This window comes from Hyla sarda, chromosome 1, assembly GCF_029499605.1.
Source record: "Hyla sarda isolate aHylSar1 chromosome 1, aHylSar1.hap1, whole genome shotgun sequence".
Classification (NCBI taxonomy): Eukaryota; Metazoa; Chordata; class Amphibia; order Anura; family Hylidae; genus Hyla; species Hyla sarda.
In genome coordinates this window covers 185,440,886-185,463,316 of record NC_079189.1, presented here as the reverse complement: position 1 = coordinate 185,463,316, position 22,431 = coordinate 185,440,886, and the positions used below count along the sequence as shown (strand labels likewise).

Sequence of the window (22,431 nt, the reverse complement as noted above, 5' to 3'; positions counted from 1 at the left end):
GAATACGTTTTTAGCGCAACTCTGTGTCTTTGTTCCACAACAAATGGTCTGCTGGTTATACTAGTCTGTAGATGGTGTAATACATACCCAGCAATCCATTCCTAATAGTCTTTGAGAAAGTGCAATTTTGGGTTTAGTACACAGTGACTGTGTGCTGCAGCACTGTTGTGTACTGCTGGTGTTGTGCACAAATACTTATTTAAGCGTACTGTAGCACATTTTTCTGCCCTCATACCACATACCTAGATCTAAGTAGTGTACTATTTTGTACCTGTTAAACTCTCAAGGGCCTAGATACTGTGAAAGTCCAGGCAAAAGTAATCACTGGCTGGTGTTTTACTCAGATACTTTTTTAAGTGTACTGTAGCGCATTCTTCGCCCTTATAAGTGCATACCACATACCTACATCTAAGTAGTGTACTATTTTTTACCTGTTAATCTGTCAAGGGCCTAGATACTGTGAAAGTTCAGGCAAAAGTACTCACCCGCTGATGTTTTACTCAAATACTTTTTTAAGCGTACCATAGCACATTTTTCTGCCCTCATAAGTGCACACCACATACCTACATCTAAGTAGTGTACTAATCTGTCAAGAGCCTAGATACTGTTAAAAGCCAGGCAAAAGTACTCACCGGCTGGTAAAGTACAAACCTGCTGCTATTCTAGACAAATACTGTTAAGCAAATTTTTCTGCCCTCATATGTGCATACCACATACGTACATCTAAGTGTTGTATCATTTTGTTCCTGATAAAGTCTTAAGGGCCTAGTTACTATAAAAGGCCAGCCAAAAGTACACACCTGCCTCCTGCTGTTCTAGACAAATACTCGTAGTGAAGCGTATTATACTCCCCTCATATACGCACTAATTATGTCAGGCAGAGAAGTGCTAGGACGTGCATAGAAGAGTGGCAGAGGCCTAAATTCATCATCAGCCAGAGGTCGCAGCTGAGTAGGGGCGAGTGGCAGCAGGAGTCGCAGCGAGAGGTCTGAGCTCCCGGTGTCAGCTAGCAGTCGTGTCTCGACCAGCAACCCAGCAGCAACCCAGTTTGATTGGTTCACTCGGTCATCCACTTCATCCCAAATGACATCCAACACCCCTATTCAACAGTCGGTGTGTTCCTCAGACAACCCTCAGTTGGCATGGCCCTCATGCTGCTGCTGCCACCTCCAGGCTCTGTCATTGTGCCGCCGTATGGTCTCCCCATGTTGATGCTGCCACCTCCAGGCTCTCTCATAATGCTGCTATATGGTCTCCTCATGCTAATGGTGCCACCTCTGAGCTCTGTCATATGGTCTCCTCATGCTGATGCTACCACCTCCAGGATCTGTCATTGTGCCGCCATATGGTCTCCTCCTGCTGATGCTACCACCTCCAGGCTCTCTCATTGTGCTGCCATGGATACTGCAAAACATAATTGAGGTGCTGGTCCCCAGTTACAGAAATTCCTCTGCATTAGACCACAATTAAGTATTGAGGATATGCATTAGCTAAAACTTTACTTTTCTTAGGATAAAATATGTGGACCCCAATTTTTTTTTTTAAATTTAACAAAAGGAAACGTGTACAAAAAACACCATGTGCCACCTACACTACCAAGTATTAATGTGATGCAAAGACCTCAAAAAGGTGGAAGGGAACAACACATTACCCATTGTAACAGGTGGGGGTAAAAACTTCCCCTGTAAGGCCCTACTCTCGCACTATTAATTCACTTCTTGGCAAGTGTGCAGTCCCACACAGGAACCTCTCCCTATTTCCAACTAAAAACCCTGGGAAATCGCATTGTTTTTAGGTGGAAATGGGGAGAGGTTCCTGTGTGGGGCTGCCCTTTTTAGGACGAGAAACACTTGCCAATAAGAGAATTTATAGTGTGAGAGTAGGGCCTTACAGGGGAAGTTTTTACCCCCCACCTGTTACAATGTACCATACGTTGTTCCCTTCCACCTTTTAGAGGTCTTTGCATCACATCAATACTTGGTGGTGTAGGTGGCACATGGTGTTTTTTGCACCCCTTTCCTCTTGTTAGATAAAAAAAAAATTGTTTTGGGTCCATATATTTTATCCTAAGAATGATGTTAAAAGTAAAGTTTTACTGTTTTCTTCTTCCCACCTGCCTCAGCTACTATTCTGATCCTGCCACCTGCCTGATGCCACACATCTGATGCCAAGTTCTCCTTCTTTCACCCACCTTCATCACTGGGTACTGGTATTAACACCCACCACCCCACTCTACCAAAGTGTACCAAAGTGCCCGGCAGTGCCGATGTATGGAGCTGTAACTATGGTCAGGGACAATACATGCCCTTTACGGCCCACGGGGTGAATGTGGTTCCTGCACGGCCACAACAGCAATTTGGACAGGTCACGCCGCTTCTGCCTCCACGCACTCAGGCCGTTGGTCCTGCGACTGTGTGTGACTCCATCTCCTCATCCTCCCCTGTGTCCCATAGTCACCCCAAGGAGAACTCGTCTTTCCACGAAAAATGTGGAGAGACTGACCTTTGTGAAGATGAATCAGGCATGGATCAGCCAGGATTTCCAGCCACCAATGCCTGATGTATCATAGTAGATTGACTATGGTGCCAACCCAACACTTCACAAATATGGATAGTGCCAAACAGATTTAAGGCGCTGCTCCCCAGTTACACACATTCCTCCTCATCAGTCCCTTTTTCACCCACCTTCATCATCGGGTATTGGTATTGCCACCCACCGCACCACTCTGTCCGTGTCAGGAACTGTCCAGAGCAAAATTGGTTTGCTATGGGGATTTTCTGATACGGGCATCAGGTGTCAGCAGGGAGCACTGTGGACAAGACACATAATAAATTCAAAAATAAATAATTTTCCTCTGTAGCACACAGCTGCTAATAAGTACTGGAAGGGTAAATATTTTTTAGAAGTCATTTACAAATCTGTTTAACTTTCTGGCACCAGTTGATTTAAAAAAAATATATATATTTTCCCCCCGGAGTACCACTTTAACCTCTTAAGGACCAAGGGCGGATGGGTAACTGTGCACCCATGGGAATTTTGGTCCCCGCCACGCACCTGGCGGGGACAGGACCGGGATGACTGCTGATATCTATCAGCAGGCATCCCATGCAAATGCCCAGGAGGGTCCTGAGACCCCCCATGTTACCCACATTTGCACAGATTCCAGGCCATACGGGTCTCCAGTGACCCGGTGACCTGGGAAATAAGGGGGATCGGGAGTGTCCAAGATACCCACGATCCCCCTGAAGGAATAGAAGTTAGGTGGCAGGGGTGCCACCCTTCCTATCCCTCCTATTGGTCGGTCAGAAGCGGCCAACCAATAGCAGATCGGTGGGGGGGGGGTTAAAGTTCGGTTCCCCCATTCTGCCCACCCATAGTAGTGCGGGCAGAACAGGGGAACTGTCCTGTGACCGGCGCCAGAGGTCCACTTACCATCAGCTGTGGCGAAGGCGACTATTGGCGGCGGCAGCGGGCGGTGATGACATGCGGCTGGCTTCCTGGTGCAGACTCCAAATGCCGGTGAGTTGCCTAGCAACATCTGGAGGGTTACAGTTTGGAGGCCACTATACAGTGTTCTCTAAACTGTAGCCCTCCAGATGTTGCAAAACTACAACTCTCAGCATGCCCAGACAGCTGTTTGGGCATGTTGGGATTTGTAGTTTTGCAACAGCTGGTGAGTTGCCTAGCAACATCTGGAGGGTTACAGTTTGGAGATCACTGTACAGTGATCTCTAAACTGTGGCCCTCTAGATCTTACAAAACTACAACTCCCAGCATGCCCACATAGCAGTTTGCTGTATGGGCATGCTGGGATTTGTAGTTTTTCAACATCCGGAGGGCTACAGTTTGGAGATCACTGAGCAGTGGTTTCTAAACCGTGGCCCTCTAAATCTTGCAAAACTACAACTCCCAGCATGCACAAACAGCAAACGGCTGACTCGCCATGCTGGGAGTTGTAGTTGCATACCTCCAGCTGTTGTATAACTACATCTCCCAGCATGCCTTTCGGCAATCAGTACATGCTGGGAGTAGTAGTTTTGCAACAGCTGGAGGCACACTGGTTGGAAAATACTGAGTTAGATAACAGAATTTAACTGAAGGTTTTCCAACCAGTGTGCCTCCAACTGTTGCAAAAGTACAACTCCCAGCATGCATGGTCTGTAAGGGTACATTCACACGGGCGGCTTTACAATAAGTTCCTTCGTCAAGTTTGAGCTGTGGCAAATTTGGCGCAGCGCAAACTCCTAGCTAGAAACTCACAGTAAACCTCTGCCCGTGTGAATGTACCCTAAAAACACTACACTAACACATAATAAAGGGAAAAACCCTACACATACACCCCCTTACACTGCCCCCCCCCCAAAAAAAAATGAAAAACATATTGTATGTCAATGTTTCCAAAATGGAGCCTCCAGCTGTTGCAAAACAACAACTCCCAGCATTTCTGGACAGCCGCTGACTGTCCAGGCATGCTGGGAGTTTAGCAACAGCTGGAGGCACCCTGTTTGGGAATCACTGGCGTAGAATTCCCCTATGTCCACTCCTTTGCAATCCCTAATTTCGTCTTCAAATGCGCATGGCGCTCTCTCACTTTGGAGCCTTGTCGTATTTCAAGAAAACAGTTTAGGGCCACATATGGGGTATTTCTGTACTCAGGAGAAATTGTGTTACAAATATTGGGGGGCTTTTTCTCCTTTTACCCCTTATGAAATGGAAAAGTTGGGGTCTATACCAGCCTGTTAGTGTAAAAAAAATAAAAAAATTTACACTAACATGCTGTTGTTGCCCCATACTTTTTATTTTTACAAGCGGGAAAAGGAAAAAAAGACCCACAAAATTTGTAACGCAATTCCTCCTGAGTATGGAAATACCCCATGGGTAGGCATAAAATGCTCTGCGGGCGCATAACAAGGCTCAGGAGTGAGAGCACACTATGTACATTTGAGGCCTAAATTGGAGATTTGCACAGGGGTTGCTGATTTTACAGCGGTTCTGACATAAACTAAAAAAATTAAATACCCACATGTGACCCCATTTTGGATACTACACCCCTCACAGAATGTGACAAGGGGTACAGAGAGCCTTAACACCCCACAGGTGTTTGACACATTTTTGTTAAAGTTGCATGGGAAAACTAAAAACAATATTTTTTTTTACTTAAATGCTGGTTTTTCCCTACATTTTTCATTTTCACAAAGGAAAATAGGGGGAAAAAAAGCCTCCCAAACTTTGAGGGAGCGCCATTGGGCTTTTGGCGAGAAAATTTGTCCAGAATTTAAGGCCACATGTGTTTACAATGCCCCCATAGTGCCAGAACAATAGACCCCCACACATGTGACCCCATTTTGGAAACTACACCCCTCATGTAATGTAAAAAGGGGTACAGTGAGCATTTACACCCAACAGGTGTCTGACAGATTTTTGGAACAGTGGGCCGTGAAAATGAAAAATGTAAAATGTAAAAGATCTGTCAAATGTAAAAGATCTGTCAAACGCCAGTGGGGTGTAAATACTCACTGCACCCCTTATTAAATTATGTAGGGGTGTAACTTCTAAAATGGGGTCACATGTGGGGGGGTCCACTGTTCTGGCACCATTGGGGGCTTTGTAAACGCACAAGGGCCCCGACTTCTATCCCCACCAAATTCTCTCTCCAAAAGCTCAATGGCGCACCTTCTCTTCTGAGCATTGTAGTGCGCCAGCAGAGCACTTAATGTCCACACATGGTGTATTTCCATACTCAGAAGAAATGGGGTTACAAATTTTGGGAAGCATTTTCTCCTATTATCCTTTGTAAAAATGTAAAATTTGGTGAAAAACCAGCATTTTAGTGAAAAAAAATATTTTTTTCATTTACACATCCAACTTTAACGAAAAGTCGTCGAACACCTGTGGGGTGTTAAGGCTCACTGGACCCCTTGTTACATTCCCTGAGGGGTCTAGTTTCCAAAATAGTATGCCATGTGGGCTTTTTTTTTTTGCTGTTCTGGCACCATAGGGGCTTCTTAAATGTGACATGCCCCCCAAAAACCATTTCAGAAAAACTCACTCTCCAAAATCCCATTGTCGCTCCTTCCCTTCTGAGCCCTCTAGTGCACCCACAGAGGACTTGACATACACATATGAGATATCTAGTTGCTCGAGAGAAATTGGATTAGAAATTTTAAGGTGATTCCTCTCATTTTAACCCTTGTAAAAATTCAAAAACTTGATCTACAAGAACATGCGAGTGTAAAAAATGAAGATTTAGAATTTTCTCCTTCACTTTGCTGCTATTCCTGTGAAACACCTAAAGGGTTAACACACTTACTGAATGTTATTTTGAATACTTTGATGGACCTGATCCTGCGTAATATATTTTTTATGGAATTTAAATAAAGGTAATATTTTATTGGTTAAACAGTGGTTAAAGGGGTACTCTGCCCCTAGACATCTTATCCCCTATCCAAAGGATAGGGGATAAGATGTCAGATCGCTGCGGTTCCACTGCTGGGGAGCCCCAGGATCCCCGCTGCGGCACTGCGCTATCATTACAGCACAGAGCGAGTTTGCTCTGCACGTAATGACGGGCAATACAGGGGCCGGAGCATCGTTACATTACGGCTCCTCGTGATGTCACGGCCCGCCCCTTTCAATACAAGTCTATGGGAGGGGGCATAGTGGTCGTCATGCCCCCTGCCATAGACTTGCATTAAGGGGACGGGCCGAGATGTCACGAGGGGCGGAGCCATGACATCACGCTGTTCCGTCTCCTGTATCACCCGTCATTACGCACAGAGCGAACCCTTGGATAGGGGATAAGATGTCTAGGGGTCGAGTACCCCTTTAAGCTCCTTCTCTTCTCGTATATCTATTGTCATGGAGCAGCATGTATACTGCAATAGGGTCATCTGGGAGTAAGACTGTACAATATAATCATGGTGATGATGAGAATAATAGATCCATACCCTGTAAAAACTTTTGTGTCTTTAATACTTTGAGGGGTGGAGTTTTGATAATGGAGTCATTTATGGTATATTTCTAATATGAAGGCCCCTCAAATCCATTTCAAAACTGAACTGGTCCCTGAAAAATTCTGATTTTGAAAATTTTGTGAAAAATTGGAAAATTGCTGCAGAATTTTGAAGCCCTCTGATGTCTTCCAAAAGTAACAACATGTCAACTTTATGATTCAATCATAAAGTAGACATGTTGTATATGTGAATCAATATATAAATTATTTGGGATGTCCATTTTCCTTATAAGCAGAGAACTTCAAAGTAAAAAAAATGCTACATTTTCAAATTTTTCATCAAACTTTGGAATTTTTCACCAAGAAATTATGCAAGTATCGAAGGAAATTTACCACTAACATAAAGTAGAATATGTCACGAGAAAACAATCTCGGAATCAGAATGAAAAGTAAAAGCACCTAAGTGTTATTAATTCTTAAAGTGACAGTGGTCAGATGTGCAAAAAATGGCCGGGTCCTTAAGGTGAAAATAGGCTGGGTCCTTAAGGGGTTAACATGGTACTAACTAGGTATAATAATAAGGTATGTGTATGCTAATACCTGGTGACCTTTCAAATTGGGACTATAATATTAACGTAAATGGCATTACTGACTGCACCAATGTTAGATGTCCAAAAATGCATTCAAAAACTGTTGCCTTAGCAAAATTTTGGAAATCACCTACAGTCTTACTGAAATTAAACTGAATGATAAGTAGTGAAGCATTTCTGATGACTCAAGAACCAAACCTTGAAGGGAACCTGTCATGTTTAAAATGCAAATTAATCTGAGGTCAGCCTGGTAAAAATCAGGAAAAGCTGGGATGATTGATATAGGTATTTATGAGAAATGTTTCTGTAACAATAACAATTCTAATCATTTAAACCTTTTGCTCGATTCTGATCTTAGGAGTCCAGTGAGTTGTCTTATCAGTGATTGATAGTCCTTCCTATATAAGTATGCATACAGAGATAGCTGTCAATTACTGACTACCTTCGGGACTCAGTAGAAATATAAATCAATAAATTACAGATCTGCTGAATCACTCCCCCACAACCCCTCTTCCCCCCTATATATAACTGGACTAAACGGAATAATAATTGACAGTTGTATCATTTTTTTTTTTTTTTTGCCTTTGGTTAAAGAATTCTATACCTTAAGTTTAAACTTTATATAACAGAGAACATTTAAATTATTGATACATTTTATTTACAAATAGTGCATTTTAAACATCTTTAACGCCTTAAGGACCAAGGACGCACCAGTACGTCCTGAGTCCTTTCCCTTTCTATAACGAGGGGCCACGAGTCATGCCTCTAACAACGGCCGGGACCCGTGGCTAATAGCGTGCGGCAGTGATTGCGGTGCCATGTGCTATTAATCCTTTAGACGCAGTGTTCAAAGTTGAACGCTGCGTCTAAAGAGAAAGTGAAACCATGTCGGTTAGCTCAGGGAGCTGTTCGGGATCGCTGCGGTGAAATCGCGGCGTCCCGAACAGCTGTAGGACACTAGGAGGGCCTCCTACCTTGCCTCCTTGTGTCAGATTGCCGAATGACTGCTCAGTGCCTGAGATCTAGGCAAGAGCAGTCAAGCGGCAAAATCATCGATCACTGGTTTCCTATGAGAAACTAGTGATCGATGTGAAAGATCAGTGTGTGCAGTGTTATAGGTCCCTATGGGGGCTATAACACTGCAAAAAAAAAAGCGGAAAAAAAAGTGAATAAAGATAATTTAACCCCTCCCCTATTAAAAGTTTGAATCACCCCCCTTTTCCCATAAAAAAAAACTGTGTAAATAAAAATAAACATATGCAGTATCGCTGCGTGCGGAAATGTCCGAATTATAAAAATATATCATTAATTAAACCGCACGGTCAATGGCGTACGCGCAAAAAAATTCCAAAGTCCGAAATAGTGTATTTTTGGTCACTTTTTATATCATGAAAAAATAAATAAAAAGTGATCAACAAGTCCGATCAATACAAAAAGGGAACCGCTAAAAACTTCAGATCACGTCGCAAAAAATGAGCCCTCATACCGACCCATACGCGGTAAAATAAAAAAGTTATAGGGGTCAGAAGATGACAATTTTAAACATATACATTTTTCTGCATGTAGTTATGATTTTGATGGACCTACAGAATAAAGATAAGGTATTATTTTTACCGAAATATGCACTGCGTAGAAACAGAAGCCCCCAAAAGTTACAAAATGGCGTTTTTTTTTAAATTTTGTCTCACAATGATTTTTTTCCGTTGCGCCATAGATTTTTGGGTAAAATGACTGATGTCATTACAAAGTAGAATTGGTGGCGCAGTGTTGCTTTTAGAGGGTGGATTTCTGAGCTGTCAATTAGAGTTATGGTACGAACCATAAAGTCAATATTTTACAAGTATTTTAAAAAAAAATACAACTTCTTAGAGCTAGGACAATTGACAAGGGAGAATTTGCTTCAATTCTTAAATTCTTCTGTATTATGTCTTGTAAGAAATAAAATAATGAGACCATTACGGATTTCTTTCTATATTAAAATAGACTTGCCAGGCACTTGAACACTCCCATTGTTCTTGACTGTGTCTTGTGTCTAACTGCTTCATTAAGGCATATCATCTTCTATTTACTTCCTATAATACGTTTTTTTAAAATGTACTTGATTCCCCGAGTTGCCATTATTTGGTAATAAATGCCAATCATCATTTGTTTTCATGAGAAGGTCTGTAAAAATACATTATACAATGATTAAAGCCTTGTTAGCGGAATGCTAATATACTATTAATTGAATATTAGTTGATGCTTCACTGGCTTGAAGTCAAGATAATATACTGAATGGATGCTGCCCAATTTATTTTCTTTATGCCAAAGTAAAACTAGGGCAGATGGAATTGTATTAATATTTTCAATGAATAGCATACAGTTACCAGTAGTTTTCAAACTATTAAACATTGTTAAACCCAAAGGATAGGGGATAAGATGTCTGATCATGGGGGTCCCTTCATTGGGGACCCTCACAAACTCCCTGCTGCACCCGGCGTTTGTTTAGAGCATTGGGTGCAGCACCAGAGGCTCGTGACGTCACGGCCACTCCCCTCAATGCAAGTCTATGGGACGTCCGTCACGCCCCTTCCCATAGACTTGCATTGAGCGGGCGTGGTCATGACGTCACTAGCGGGGCATGACCGTGATGTAACGAGCCTCCGCCCTGCTTCACTCTTTGCACTGGATGTCTGGGGTGCCACAGCCCAGTGGCGGGACCTCCGCGACCAGACAACTTACCACCTATCCTTTGGATAGGGGATAAGATGTCTAGTGGTGGAGTACCCCTTTAATAATGCAGTAATTTTTCATTTATTGCGTCTTCACCTTTTCCTCCTTGCTTTTTAACTTTTTAAAATCCATGACTCTACCAAGTTTTCACCAATCTTGTGGTTTGCAGGACTTATTGTACTTTGAAATTACATTACTCAATTTCCCCAAAAATTTATGATGAAGCAAAAAAAAAAAAAAAAAAAAAAAAAATATATATATATATATATATATATATATATATATATATTTGTGGAGCAAAATTGAAAAAGAAAAAATCCAAAATGTCATCATGGGGGTTTTATTTTTATTTTAGGGGGTTTATTTTTTATGTAGTGCACTTTTTGGTTAAATTTTGAATACAAAGCAGAAATAGAAAAAAATGGCACTTAAACCATGCGTGTTAGAAAAACACTTCTCAAGTCTTTATGTACATCAACAAACCTTGCAGCGGGGAGCTACTAACAGAACTGCTTTCTTGAGAAAGTATGTTACGTATGAAACAGCTGTTGTGCTGATAACTCCCCTATCGCTCTGTTAGCAGCTCCCCGCTGCAAGGTTCTTGATGCACATAATAAAATATAAAAATAAGAAATGTTTTCCTACCACGGATGGAGAGTGGCATTTTTCTAATTCTGCTTTGTATTCACTATCTTTTTATAATATAACAGAGCATCACCAGCACAGTGGCATTTGTGTGCATCTATGTGTATGGCATAGCCTATCTATTATTGTGTACTGAGCCCTAATTGCAGGAGTGCCAGACTTTACCCATTCATTTTCACTTTTTGGTAAAAATAACACATAATCTTTATACTGTAGATTAAGATGAATGCAAGATATCTGTATAGGTTTTGTTTTATCTACTAGTTAAAACAAAGTATAACTTTTTTGTAGGAAAATTAGTATGCTTAAAATCATCTTCTGACCTTTATAACTTTTTATTTTTCCATATAGGTAGCTGTATGAGGGTTCTGTGATCTCTTGTTTTAATCAGTATTTTTTTTGTTTTAATGGGACTTTTTGGTCGCTTTTATAATTTTTTTCTGGTAATTTCTTTTACGTCTACGTCATTCACTGTGGGGTTTAGTTATTGTTATATTTTACTAGATTGGACATTTATGCACACTGCCATGCAACATATGTCTATTATTATTTACATTATTTTATTTGAATATTGGGAAAAGGGGGTGATTTAAACTTTTATGGGGGAGGGGGATATCCAATTTTTTATTTTTTATTGATCTGTTACACTTTTTTCGTCCTAAGATTGCTATGGGCAACTCAGCAACTTTTCCTCTGTACAGGTTTTGATAAATGTCTCCCACTGTTTGTACTGTGTACCCCTACAGCCAGTACTCAAAGGCTCACAGAAGTGATTTTTTTCCTTTCCGTTCCCCCTTCAGCAGCTAGTATTTGTTCTAGTCACAGCAAGTGGACAGAAAAGTTCCTCATTCTTCTCTATGCCTGAACTAGGAGGGATGCTTTCCTTTGTTTCCCAGTAGTCAGAGCCTTGTCTTTCCCCTTTGTAGTCACATCAGTGTCACACGCTCTTAACTCTAGCACCCATACCCTTTTTCTGAATAGTCACAGTAGTACCCCAATGTTGCCCAAAAGTCCCTACAGAGACCTTTAAACACTAGCAGCAAAGCACCCGACTTTCCCCTAGTATTCAGAACAGGGCTACCACCATTCCTTCTCTAGATACTGGCTTCATCTCTTCCAGTAGTCACTTGGGGTAATAGCAGAGCCTGTCTTCCCCATCTGTTAAAGCAGTGCCCCTTCTCTTTACTAACAGAAAGACGTGGATTCATCTCTTCTCATTGTCGGAACAGAGATAACTTTCCCTTTTTCTTAGTAGTGACAGCAGGATCTTCACCTTCTTTCAGTATTTAACAAAAGACTACTTTCTTTCCCTAGTAGTTACAGCAGTGTCTCCTCCATCTCACTACTAGTCACAGCATGAGGTCTAGTATTTCCAGTTCTGAATGTAGTTTCCTGGCCCTGCATCAATCTTCGCTATCAGAGATTAATGCAGAAGAAGCATGCAGCGACACAAATGTATCCTGAATTGCCAGTTATTTTTATTTATCAAAAGTGATTTTCCTTGCTATGGACACCAGCCCTCATATAATGTGCCTGCAAACAGGTTTCATCTTTGAATCCAATACTGAGTGTTGATCATAGGCCCTAAAGCAACTTTATTACCAATGCCCTTTTTTTCATTTCCTCCACAGTATATCTATGTGAAAGGTTAGATGTCAGAGTTCTATAGACAGCAATTTTCTCTGAATTTCTCACTCTTTTTCAAAGACAACATAAAACCACAATTGCTGAAATTTTCTTCTGTTACTTTGACAAATATGGATCTTTTGTTTTACAACTGGGAATCCAATTTTCTGTTGGCATTAAATTGATTTAAACTGCAGCCTGAGAATAGTACAAGAAGCTCTGAAAATGTTTCTAACTAGAAAGATTAACAAGGTCATTAGACAGATGTAAAGAACACAAAGGTAATTTGACAAGTGATTTATTTAGGATGTGTAGAAAAATATCGCAGTCACAGATTTCACAAACTATATAGTATAAAAGCAACAGTACTATTATGTTCTATTACAGTATTATAAAATGTAAAATAAGAAACTTCCTAATAGAGTATGCCCGTACCAAATAAAAGAACAAAATACATTATATATAATATTATAAAAATAATTACTTGGTCATTTAAAATGACTTATCGCACCCTCTCGGTTTCCTCTTATGGTTACAGTGCAAGTATTATTTTCTAATGCCAGGAAACCAAAGAAGCCAATTGCGGATTCAGATGATCAGCAATGGGAATCAACACCGAAATTAAAATGTAAGCAATATGGAAAACTATTTTTCACTTTCATAAGATGGCAACACTTAAAATAGTTATACAACTTTAAACATTGTTTTTCAAAATTGCCCAAAATGCTACAAAACAACAAAGCCCTACTCCCCCACCTGTGAGAATTTACCATCCAAGCTTTAGTTGGCATATGGGTTTCTCTTGACACATGGCTACTGCAGCCAATCAGTGTCCTCCATTATCCTGGAAACATGGCTCCTAAACAGTGATTTCAGGAGTATGGAGCATGATAACTGGGGCCACCAATTGATTAGAGTAGTCATGTAAGTATGGGGTGAGTGAAGCTCACTTAATCTAAATATAACCAAGGTTACTGAGATGAACTCCCACATCCCAGGAGCATATAGACAAAGTGAGAAAACAAAAGATATATCAGTCCTCTAGGTTATATGAGTAAAATTAGTGGAGAAAAATAAGTGTAAAAATAAAAATATAAAAAATTGGTGATATTAAGAACCAGGTATATAGGTAATGGAATTGGAAGTAAATTGGATAATATTCTATGCAAATAAGTAAAATCAATGGATACAATATAAATACATTTATTAAGATATTGGTGAACTAGGCGGTGTAGTCACAGGGCCCTTGTGACTCACAACCAATAGATATAATAATTTGTATACAATATAATCATAAAACAATAAGAATATATAAAATGCTGCTAGTATATATCTACTTTGTTTAGAATGAGCTGGGATCAAGAATATAACCTGCCCTAGAATGGTAACTGACTTTTGTGTGTTACAGCTTGAACAGTACTTTTTAGGGCAATCTGGGATTTATAGTCTCTACAAGTGAGATCGTTGATGGTATAGAGGATGACAACCAAAAAATAACAACAGTTAATGCCTGTTGTGCACCACTGGCAGGTTCCTCTGTTAGCCGCTGAACAAATAGACTGATAATCCGAAGGTAGAAAACAAGATAGATCTTATCCACTCCTGTGTGAGTCCTTTCCCTTCAATGTAACTGTCCGATGGTAGCAGGTACATGGAGATCTCAAGGATAGAAATGTTTCGCGGACTGCGCCACTTCCTGGAGATTAGCAATCTGCGTCGATCCATAGGTAGAATCGCGGACTGAGCAGCTCCAATAGGTAGAATGATAAGTGATAGGAGATAGGCCAGGTGGGACACCAGATGTAAGAAAGGTAGTTAGAACTGAAATACCAATAGTAGTAAAAGGCAATTGATTTATTTAAAATCTACATTGCTGCCTTTTACTACTATTAGTATTTCAGTTCTAACTACCTTTCTTACATCTGGTGTGCAAAAACACCAAAATTCTGCCAGGCCTCCACGAGGACGCTGTCTCACCTGGTCCATCTCCTATACCTGGTTCCTAATATCACATATTTATATTTGTATTACACTTATTTTTCTCCACTAATTTCACTCAAATAACCTAGAGGACTGAGATATCTTTTGTTTTCTCACTAGAGTAGTCATGTGTTGTTCTTTTGTCAACAGAGGCCTGGACACTAAGTGGAGATAGTTCTTATTCTAATGAGCACACAGGGAGCAGAATGCACACCTTCAGCATTAAATAGCATATTAATGAAGGGGGGGGGCAGATGGAGAATATGGAGGAGGTAGAGGGCACTAGATAGCAATGCAGCAGGAAGTTTAGAGTGACTCCATATACTCAACGGATTTAAGTAAGTGACCAATCTTTAAGCTGTCCACTCACAATGTAACCAAGGTTTAGTTAGGTTTAGTGTGGGTGAACAGGGTGTCAGATTCTCTATGGGCATAATTAGTCTTCTCCACATGTTAATGCAATAAATCTAAAAAAAATTCACTAAACATAAAATAAGAAACAATGTTTGTATTACCATGCCATTAAAGGTATAGTCTAGTGCAGACTATTCCAACTCAGGAAGGTAAGTTAAAGTTTGTTTTCAACTTTTTTTCAGCCCGGGCACAACAGAGTTGGAATAGTCTGCACTAGACTACTCCTTTAAGATCCAAACAAGCAGCCCTAGAAATAATGCAAAAGGACAAAGAATACTGAAGCAATGACAAGGCTGAAGATAAGGGAATATTTGTCAGGACTCAAGCATATGGTTTTATTTACAAGAAAAACTAAAGATAAACAAATTTGCTTTTTAACCCCTTAAGGACTCAGGGTTTTTCCGTTTTTGCACTTTCGTTTTTTCCTCCTTACCTTTTAAAAATCATAACCCTTTAAATTTTCCACCTAAAAATCCATATTATGGCTTATTGTTTGCGTCGCCAATTCTACTTTGCAGTGACATTAGTCATTTTAGCCAAAAATGCACGGCGAAACGGAAAAAAAAATCATTGTGCGACAAAATCGAAAAAAAACGCCATTTTGTAACTTTTGGGGGCTTCCGTTTCTACGCAGTGCATATTTCGGTAAAAATTACACCTTATAATTATTCTGTAGGTCCATACGGTTAAAATGATACCCTACTTATATAGGTTTGATTTTGTCGCACTTCTGGAAAAAATCATAACTACATGCAGGAAAATTTATACGTTTAAAAATGTCATCTTCTGAGCCCTATAACTTTTTATTTTTCCACGTACGGGGCGGTTTGAGGACTCATTTTTTGCGCCGTGATCTGAAGTTTTTATTGGTATGATTTTTGTTTTGATCTGACTTTTTGATCACTTTTTATTCATTTTTTAATGTTATAAAAAGTTACCAAAATACGCTTTTTTGGACTTTGGAATTTTTTTGCGCGTACGCCATTGACCGTACGGCTTAATTAATGATATATTTTTATAGTTCGGACATTTATGCACGCGGCGATACCACATATGTTTATTTTAATTTTTTTTACACTGTTTTATTTTTTTTATGGGAAAAGGGGGGTGATTCAAACTTTTATTAGGGAAGGGGTTAACACTTTATTAACACTTTTTTTTACTTTTTTTTTGCAGTGTTATAGGTCCCATAGGGACCTATAACACTGCACACACTGATCTCTCATCCTGATCACAGGCGTGTATTAACACGCCTGTGATCAGCATTATCGGCGCTTGACTGCTCCTGCCTGGATCTCAGGCACGGAACAGTCATTCGTCGATCGGACACCGAGGAGGCAGGTAAGAGTCCTCCCGGTGTCCAATCAGCTTTTCAGGACGCCGCGATTTCACCGCAGTTTAACTTTCTGGCACCAGTTGAATTAAAAAAAAGGTTTTCTGAGGGAGTACCCCTTTAAGGTGCTCTAGTTTGCCCATTTAAGTCAATGGAGGTGAAAGTATAGATCCATGGTTTTAACCCCTATTTTTGTTATACATATATTCATTAAACAGGCATAGTGACATGGTTTTTCAGTTACATTGTCTTGATATATTTTAAAATAATAAAAGGTATTTGCACATTTTAGCTGGGTTTACACATTGTGAAATTAGATGAAAAATATGTCTGTATAATGGGTGTACAAAAAGCAAAAAAAAATTACATATTTTTGATGTATTAATTTGCTTAGTAAAAGTCTATGAAATTATATCCCCTTTTTAACAGTGTGTGAACTGACGGTTGCATTTCTGTAGAATTTTATTGACATATTAGATAAAAAATATGACTTATTTTTTTATACCTTTTTATGGCTATATTTTTCATGTGATTTTACAACGGGTGAACCCAGCCTTTTAGTTTTACTTCTTACTGGTTAGCTTGTAATGACTGTATTATCATGAGTTCCCAATGTAAAAGAATTCAAATTGCATAATCCTGTGTCTAAAAATATAAAATGTATAGTTTCTGTGTAAAATATTATCATACTTCATCAAATTTAGTATATTGAGATGAATATATTATTATTTCATAACAATAGATATTGGGGACTGCTGTTGTGCAATGGACTGTATATATATTTGCAATAGAGTAAAAATGTAGCATCACATTGTGCACTTTAATATATAAGATATACATATATAATCTAAGACTTACCTTGACATCATTACTGTTCATTCTAGTTCCTTCTTTACCTACAAAAATGTCATCTATGTCCACAAGTATGAAGCGATCCAGAGACAAGGTGAATTTCTTCTCAGAAAAATAAGATAAAGCGTCCACAAAAATAAGCTTGTGCAACCAAAAGTTCAAATTATTGCCAAAGAAGACCCTTTGAATACCATCATGAAGACCCAGATCATGAATAACTGTGGCAAATAAGGACATTTTAGTCAACTGTTGTGAAGCACCAATGGGCATCTTTATTTTTGAAAAAACGACTGGTTGGTATAGTGAGTTGTTAACCTCAAAAACAGTCCATTCATTTCCAAGTAAGGAACTCTTGCCTGTTTTGGAAGGTTTTGTAATATGAAGTAAAGGTGTGTTGGGATTAATACAAAAGTTTTTGACCGCCATGTTGCTATGGATCATAAATGGGAAGCCCTTAAGATGATAACTTTGAACGCCGTTTTCTGTACCCTTAAGAAAACCAATAATATTAACCCCATACTGAAGACAGTATTTATCCAGAAGTTCTTTATTCCACGTGTCCAAGTTAATGTACTTCATAAAATTTTCATATATGATAAGTGCATATTTTCCAACATGGTTTTCTGTAAGTGGAGGAAGGTCACCTTTTCCAGGAGCTATTTCTGCATGGAACTTAAACCTAATGGATTCCAAGATACTAATAATGTCTTGTCCAAGTTGTGAATACTGACTTTCTATAAAAACCAAAATAATAGGTTCCATTTTTAATAAAAGCGATGGTTTTCCCGTTCTCTGTTCGAACAGTTTATAAGGCAGAGATTCAACATCTCCACATTGTATTTCCATTGTAGCCTCAGAAATGTCATTGTCCTGCTTATATCCTGTGTATAAATAATAGGCAGAAATTACAATGCTTACCATGCAAAAACTGGCAAGCAGAAGGATTGTTCTTTGAAAATGTCTGTGAAATTTCATGATATAATTCATCTTGGTCTAATTGTTGTAAAGAGTTTCAGAGATCAAACAGGATTTAGTATCTCATTTCAGTCCAATCAAAAACTTTATGTAACCATTGCAGCACATATGTCACTTTCTAAAACACTTCAGAGAAAGTGAAAACTGAAAAAGAGACAAAAATATGCATGATTTTATTTGTGCAGTTCTTACATGTTGCTTACAAAGTGCTACACATCATGAAATGGTTCCAAATGTCAGTTTATAAAATATGCATTCTATTTTACATATACTGTACTGAAGCAATTGTAAAGGAGAATTCTGCACTGTAATAAAAAAATGTTAGCTCAGTGTTGTAGTACACATTCATATCCCACACGACTGATGTTTTTTCCTTAGCGCTGAAAACACTCTTTATTTGGAGGTACTGTTGACTCTTTTGGCAAAGGTTCTGAGTGTGTAGACCAAAATGTTACACTGAACTGAAGCAGTGACAGCAATGTTGTCCTTCATCAAATGAAACTTGTGGACTTACCTTAAGACAACGTTGTTTTAATAAAACTTACTTCAAGCAACACTTAAGGGAAAACCGTACGCCATGTAATGCACAGTGCAAGGGCCAGGAGATGGAACATGATGGAGGGTTTTTCTTTCTGGTGCTCATTGAATTCCTAAAGGAGTACTCTGGTGAAAAACATCTTTTTTTTAAATCAACTGGTGCCAGAATGTTAAACAGATTTGTAAATGACTTCTATTAAAAAAATCTTAATCCTTTCTGTACTTATTAGCTGCTGTATGCTTCACAGGAAGTTCTTTTCTTTTTAACTGTCAGCCTGTTCACCTACACTAAACCCAATAAACAGGATTCCATAGAGGGGTCACTTACTTAAATCCCTTCAATAGGTCCTGAGATATCAGCTTCCGAAGTCCCCATGCTGTATACAGGGAACTGCACAGTGGAGGTGGAGGCCCCCCCCCCCCCCCCCGGATGGCCGCTTCTGTCTCCCTCTGTCACCTCCTAATCCCAACCCGCCATTTGAATATTCATAGTCTTCAACTCCACGTCCTAGTGACATGGAGTCACCAGTAACGTGAGCGCAGCGCTCCCTCGGCACAACACATATGCCGGAAGATTTTCCCCTGCTCTCACTTCAGGATTAAATCTTCTGGTGCATGCACTCTGCCAAGAGAGCGCTGCGCTCACATGACTGGTGACTTCACTTCACTATAACATAGAGTTAAAGACTATGAATATTCAAATATGTATTAGGTTTAGTGTGAACAGGCTGACAGTTTTCCTTTAAATTTCATTTCTGACTGACCACAGTGCTCTCTGCTGACACCTCTGTCTGTCTCAGGAACTGTCAAGAGCAGGACAGGTTTGCTATGGGGATTTGCTCCCTCTCTTGACAGTTCCTGAGACAGACAGAGGTGTCAGCAGAGAGCACTGTGGTCAGACAGAAAAGAAATAAAAAAAAAATAAAAAAACGAACTTCCTGTGGAGCATACAGCAACTGATAAGTACTGGATGGGTTAAGATTTTTTAATAGAAGTAATTTGCAAATCTGTTTAATGTTCTGGCACCAGTTGATTTAAAAAAAAATAGTTTTTCACCGGAGTAACACTTTAAGTCTAGAAACCTCCTCAATTAACACTGCATAAAACAATATAGCTATTCATGTTTTGTTGAGGCCTTGTGCTAAAATGTATTAGAAAAAAAAAGTTTTTCCCTGTTATTCTGCACTCAAAACCCCATGATGAGAAGAGAAAATAGCATTTTAGAAATATTTGTAAGTGTATTAAAAAGAAAAAAACTAAAACTTAAACCATTTGCCATGGCACTTGGAATTTAGCTCCGGGGGCCTCCTATTTCTCTTGATCCCTTGAGATGTATCTACGGTGATTGGAGTCACATGTGATAAATTTAAGTGTTTGGACAGGATTTGGAATGGCAAAGATCTGGCCATGGTCTTGCAGCTGATATTGCATATCAAGCCATGAGGTAGAATGAACGGCGTGTAGAGCTTAGAGACAGTATTGTATGGAGGGACAAATATTGAGAAGGATGCAAAAACACTCTGCTGCACTAAAAGTTCAGGCGCCTCCATAATACTTTAATAGAAGAAGTTTGGAATAAGGTGGCCAAGTACCCAATGGCCCCTTTGTCTATGCTCCAAATATTACAGATGTAAAAAACTTCTAGAAGGCCAAACATCACTGCAACAATGGCAAAGTGGCCAAAAAAAACCCTCTCCTTAGTACAAGACACATAAAAGCCCACCTGAAGTTTGCAAAAAAACAAAACAAAAAAAAAACACTCAAAGGACTGTTTATGAGAAAAAAAAGATTATCTGGTCTGATAAAATCAAAAACTTTCTAGCTTAAATTCTTAGCCTCATGTCTGGATGAAACCAGGCACTGCTCCTCGCCTGCTCAACATCATCTCTACAGTGAAAGTGAAGCATAGTAGTGGCAGCATCATGCTGTGGAGGTTGTTTTATTAGCATCTGGGACAGGGAGATTGGTTCGGGCTAAGGGAAAGCTAAAGCTAAATGGAGCACAGTAAAAAAACGATCTGGACTTGGCCAAAGGTTCCCCTTCCAACAAAACAAGGACTCTAAGCACACGGTCAAGACAACACAGGAGTGGAAAACTTTGTGAATGTCCTTGAATGGCCCAGCCAGAACACTGACTTGAACCCAGTTGAACATTGCTGGAGAGACCTGAAAATAGCTGAGAACCTATGGTCCTCGTTAGGAACACACCATGCAAGAAACTAGAGCAGACATAGTGGATGAGGTTGAGATATATTGCACAGTTACATGCTCCTCCACAGGATACCATGTTATCGACTGGAGACCCATTTGGCCCCATGGCAAGGAGAGCTGGAGGATTATGGGGGAAGAGAGTCCTCATTAACAAGAAAAAGACAGAACTTTGTTATAGGACAGAAAACAAATAACAACATTTTCAATTATAAAACTTTCATTAAAGTGTTTAACCTCTTTAAAATCTAACACACTTGTTATGTCTGTATTGGCCTGTGTTAACACATAGCTATTGGTTGGTTTTGTGTGAACAGTTTTATGTTCCCTGGTCAGGGAATAGGTAATAGTCTTTTGCTTGCTAACCAATAGCTCCTAGGGTGTGTCTATTTAATGTCAGCCCAGTCTAGCCTCTGGGCTGGTGATTGAGTTCATTATATCCTGACTTGCTAAGATGCTGGACATGCTGTTTTGGAGCTATTGGTGAAACACTCTTTGTTTGAGCTTTTAATCTACTATCTCTGTCTTTGCTTGCACTTTGTATTTTATGGTTTTAGCCTAGGCTATGGAGCATGCTCTTAGTAGATTTTAAGCTGTGTTTGTTTAGTTGATTTTAGGATATGTATATCTTTTCTGCCATGTGTCTGTTCACATTGTGTTTTCTCTTGTACCCGTTCTATGAAGTTCTGTGTTTTATATTTCTGTTTTCCTTCTGGGCCAGCATCCTGTCCACACTGGTGAGTGTGCCGCTGGCCAGTAATCTATTTGGATTTTTTATTATGGCTACTCCTTTAGTGGAGTGGAGTGTCCAGTTTGTGTGTCCAGTGTGAATAGTGTCCTATGTTAGATCCCTGTTACTGCTCCATGGGGACTCCGTGTCTACTGAAGGTGTTCGGAGGGATTGTTATTCCTGTCTTTTGTTCAGTGTGAGCAGTGTTCTCTATCTATATCCTGTTGTATCTGTTTTCTGAGTTATAACTAGGCATCTCTGTTACATGTCCATGGGGACTCAGAGGGTATTGTTTTTTCCTGCGTCTACTGGAGGTGTTCTGAAGGGATTGCTATTAATCCTGTCTTGTGTTCAGTATGAACAGTGTTCTATAATTATATCCTGTTGTATCCGTTTTTCTGAGTTGTAACTTGGCATCCCTGTTACCTGTCCATGTGGACTCCATGTCTACCTGGAGGTTTTATGTGGGATTGCGAATATTCCTGTTTAGCGATAGATCCCCTTTACCTGTCCGTGGGGACTCAGAGGGTATTGTTATTCCTATGTCTACCAGAGGTTTTTCTATGGGATTCAGATTATTTCTGTTTTGTTTCTGGAGTATGTTCAGACTCATCCGTTTTCCTGTCTGGTGTTTTGAACTCTATGGCCCTTATTTACTAAAAGTGGAGTGTAGGTTTCTTTGTGGGTTTTAATTCCCTGCAATTTGTTTCCCACAGTATTTACTAAGGTTTCCCTACATTTTCCACTTTCCCTACACTTTGCTTTTTTTACACATGCTCTGAACAGTCGGGTTTTCCTCAGCTTAAATCCACCACATTTTATGTGGAAACTTTAGTAAATATGTTGGGTTTTTGTGAAAATGTCAGGAACTCGCCCCT

The 22,431-nt window shown here is 39.7% G+C and overlaps 1 protein-coding gene across 3 annotated transcripts in view; it reads right to left on the bottom strand.

Moving 5' to 3' along the window:
- The window catches only part of LOC130361911 (bifunctional heparan sulfate N-deacetylase/N-sulfotransferase 3-like), a 361,861-nt gene that overhangs the window by 277,321 nt on the left and 62,109 nt on the right, over positions 1–22,431 (bottom strand). For all 3 annotated transcript variants that reach the window (XM_056565591.1, XM_056565600.1, XM_056565609.1), the window contains exon 2: positions 17,111–18,223. In XM_056565591.1, coding sequence (XP_056421566.1) covers positions 17,111–18,091 — 981 coding nt within the window. In that variant the 5' untranslated portion in view covers positions 18,092–18,223. The remainder of the gene's footprint in view (positions 1–17,110; positions 18,224–22,431) is intronic.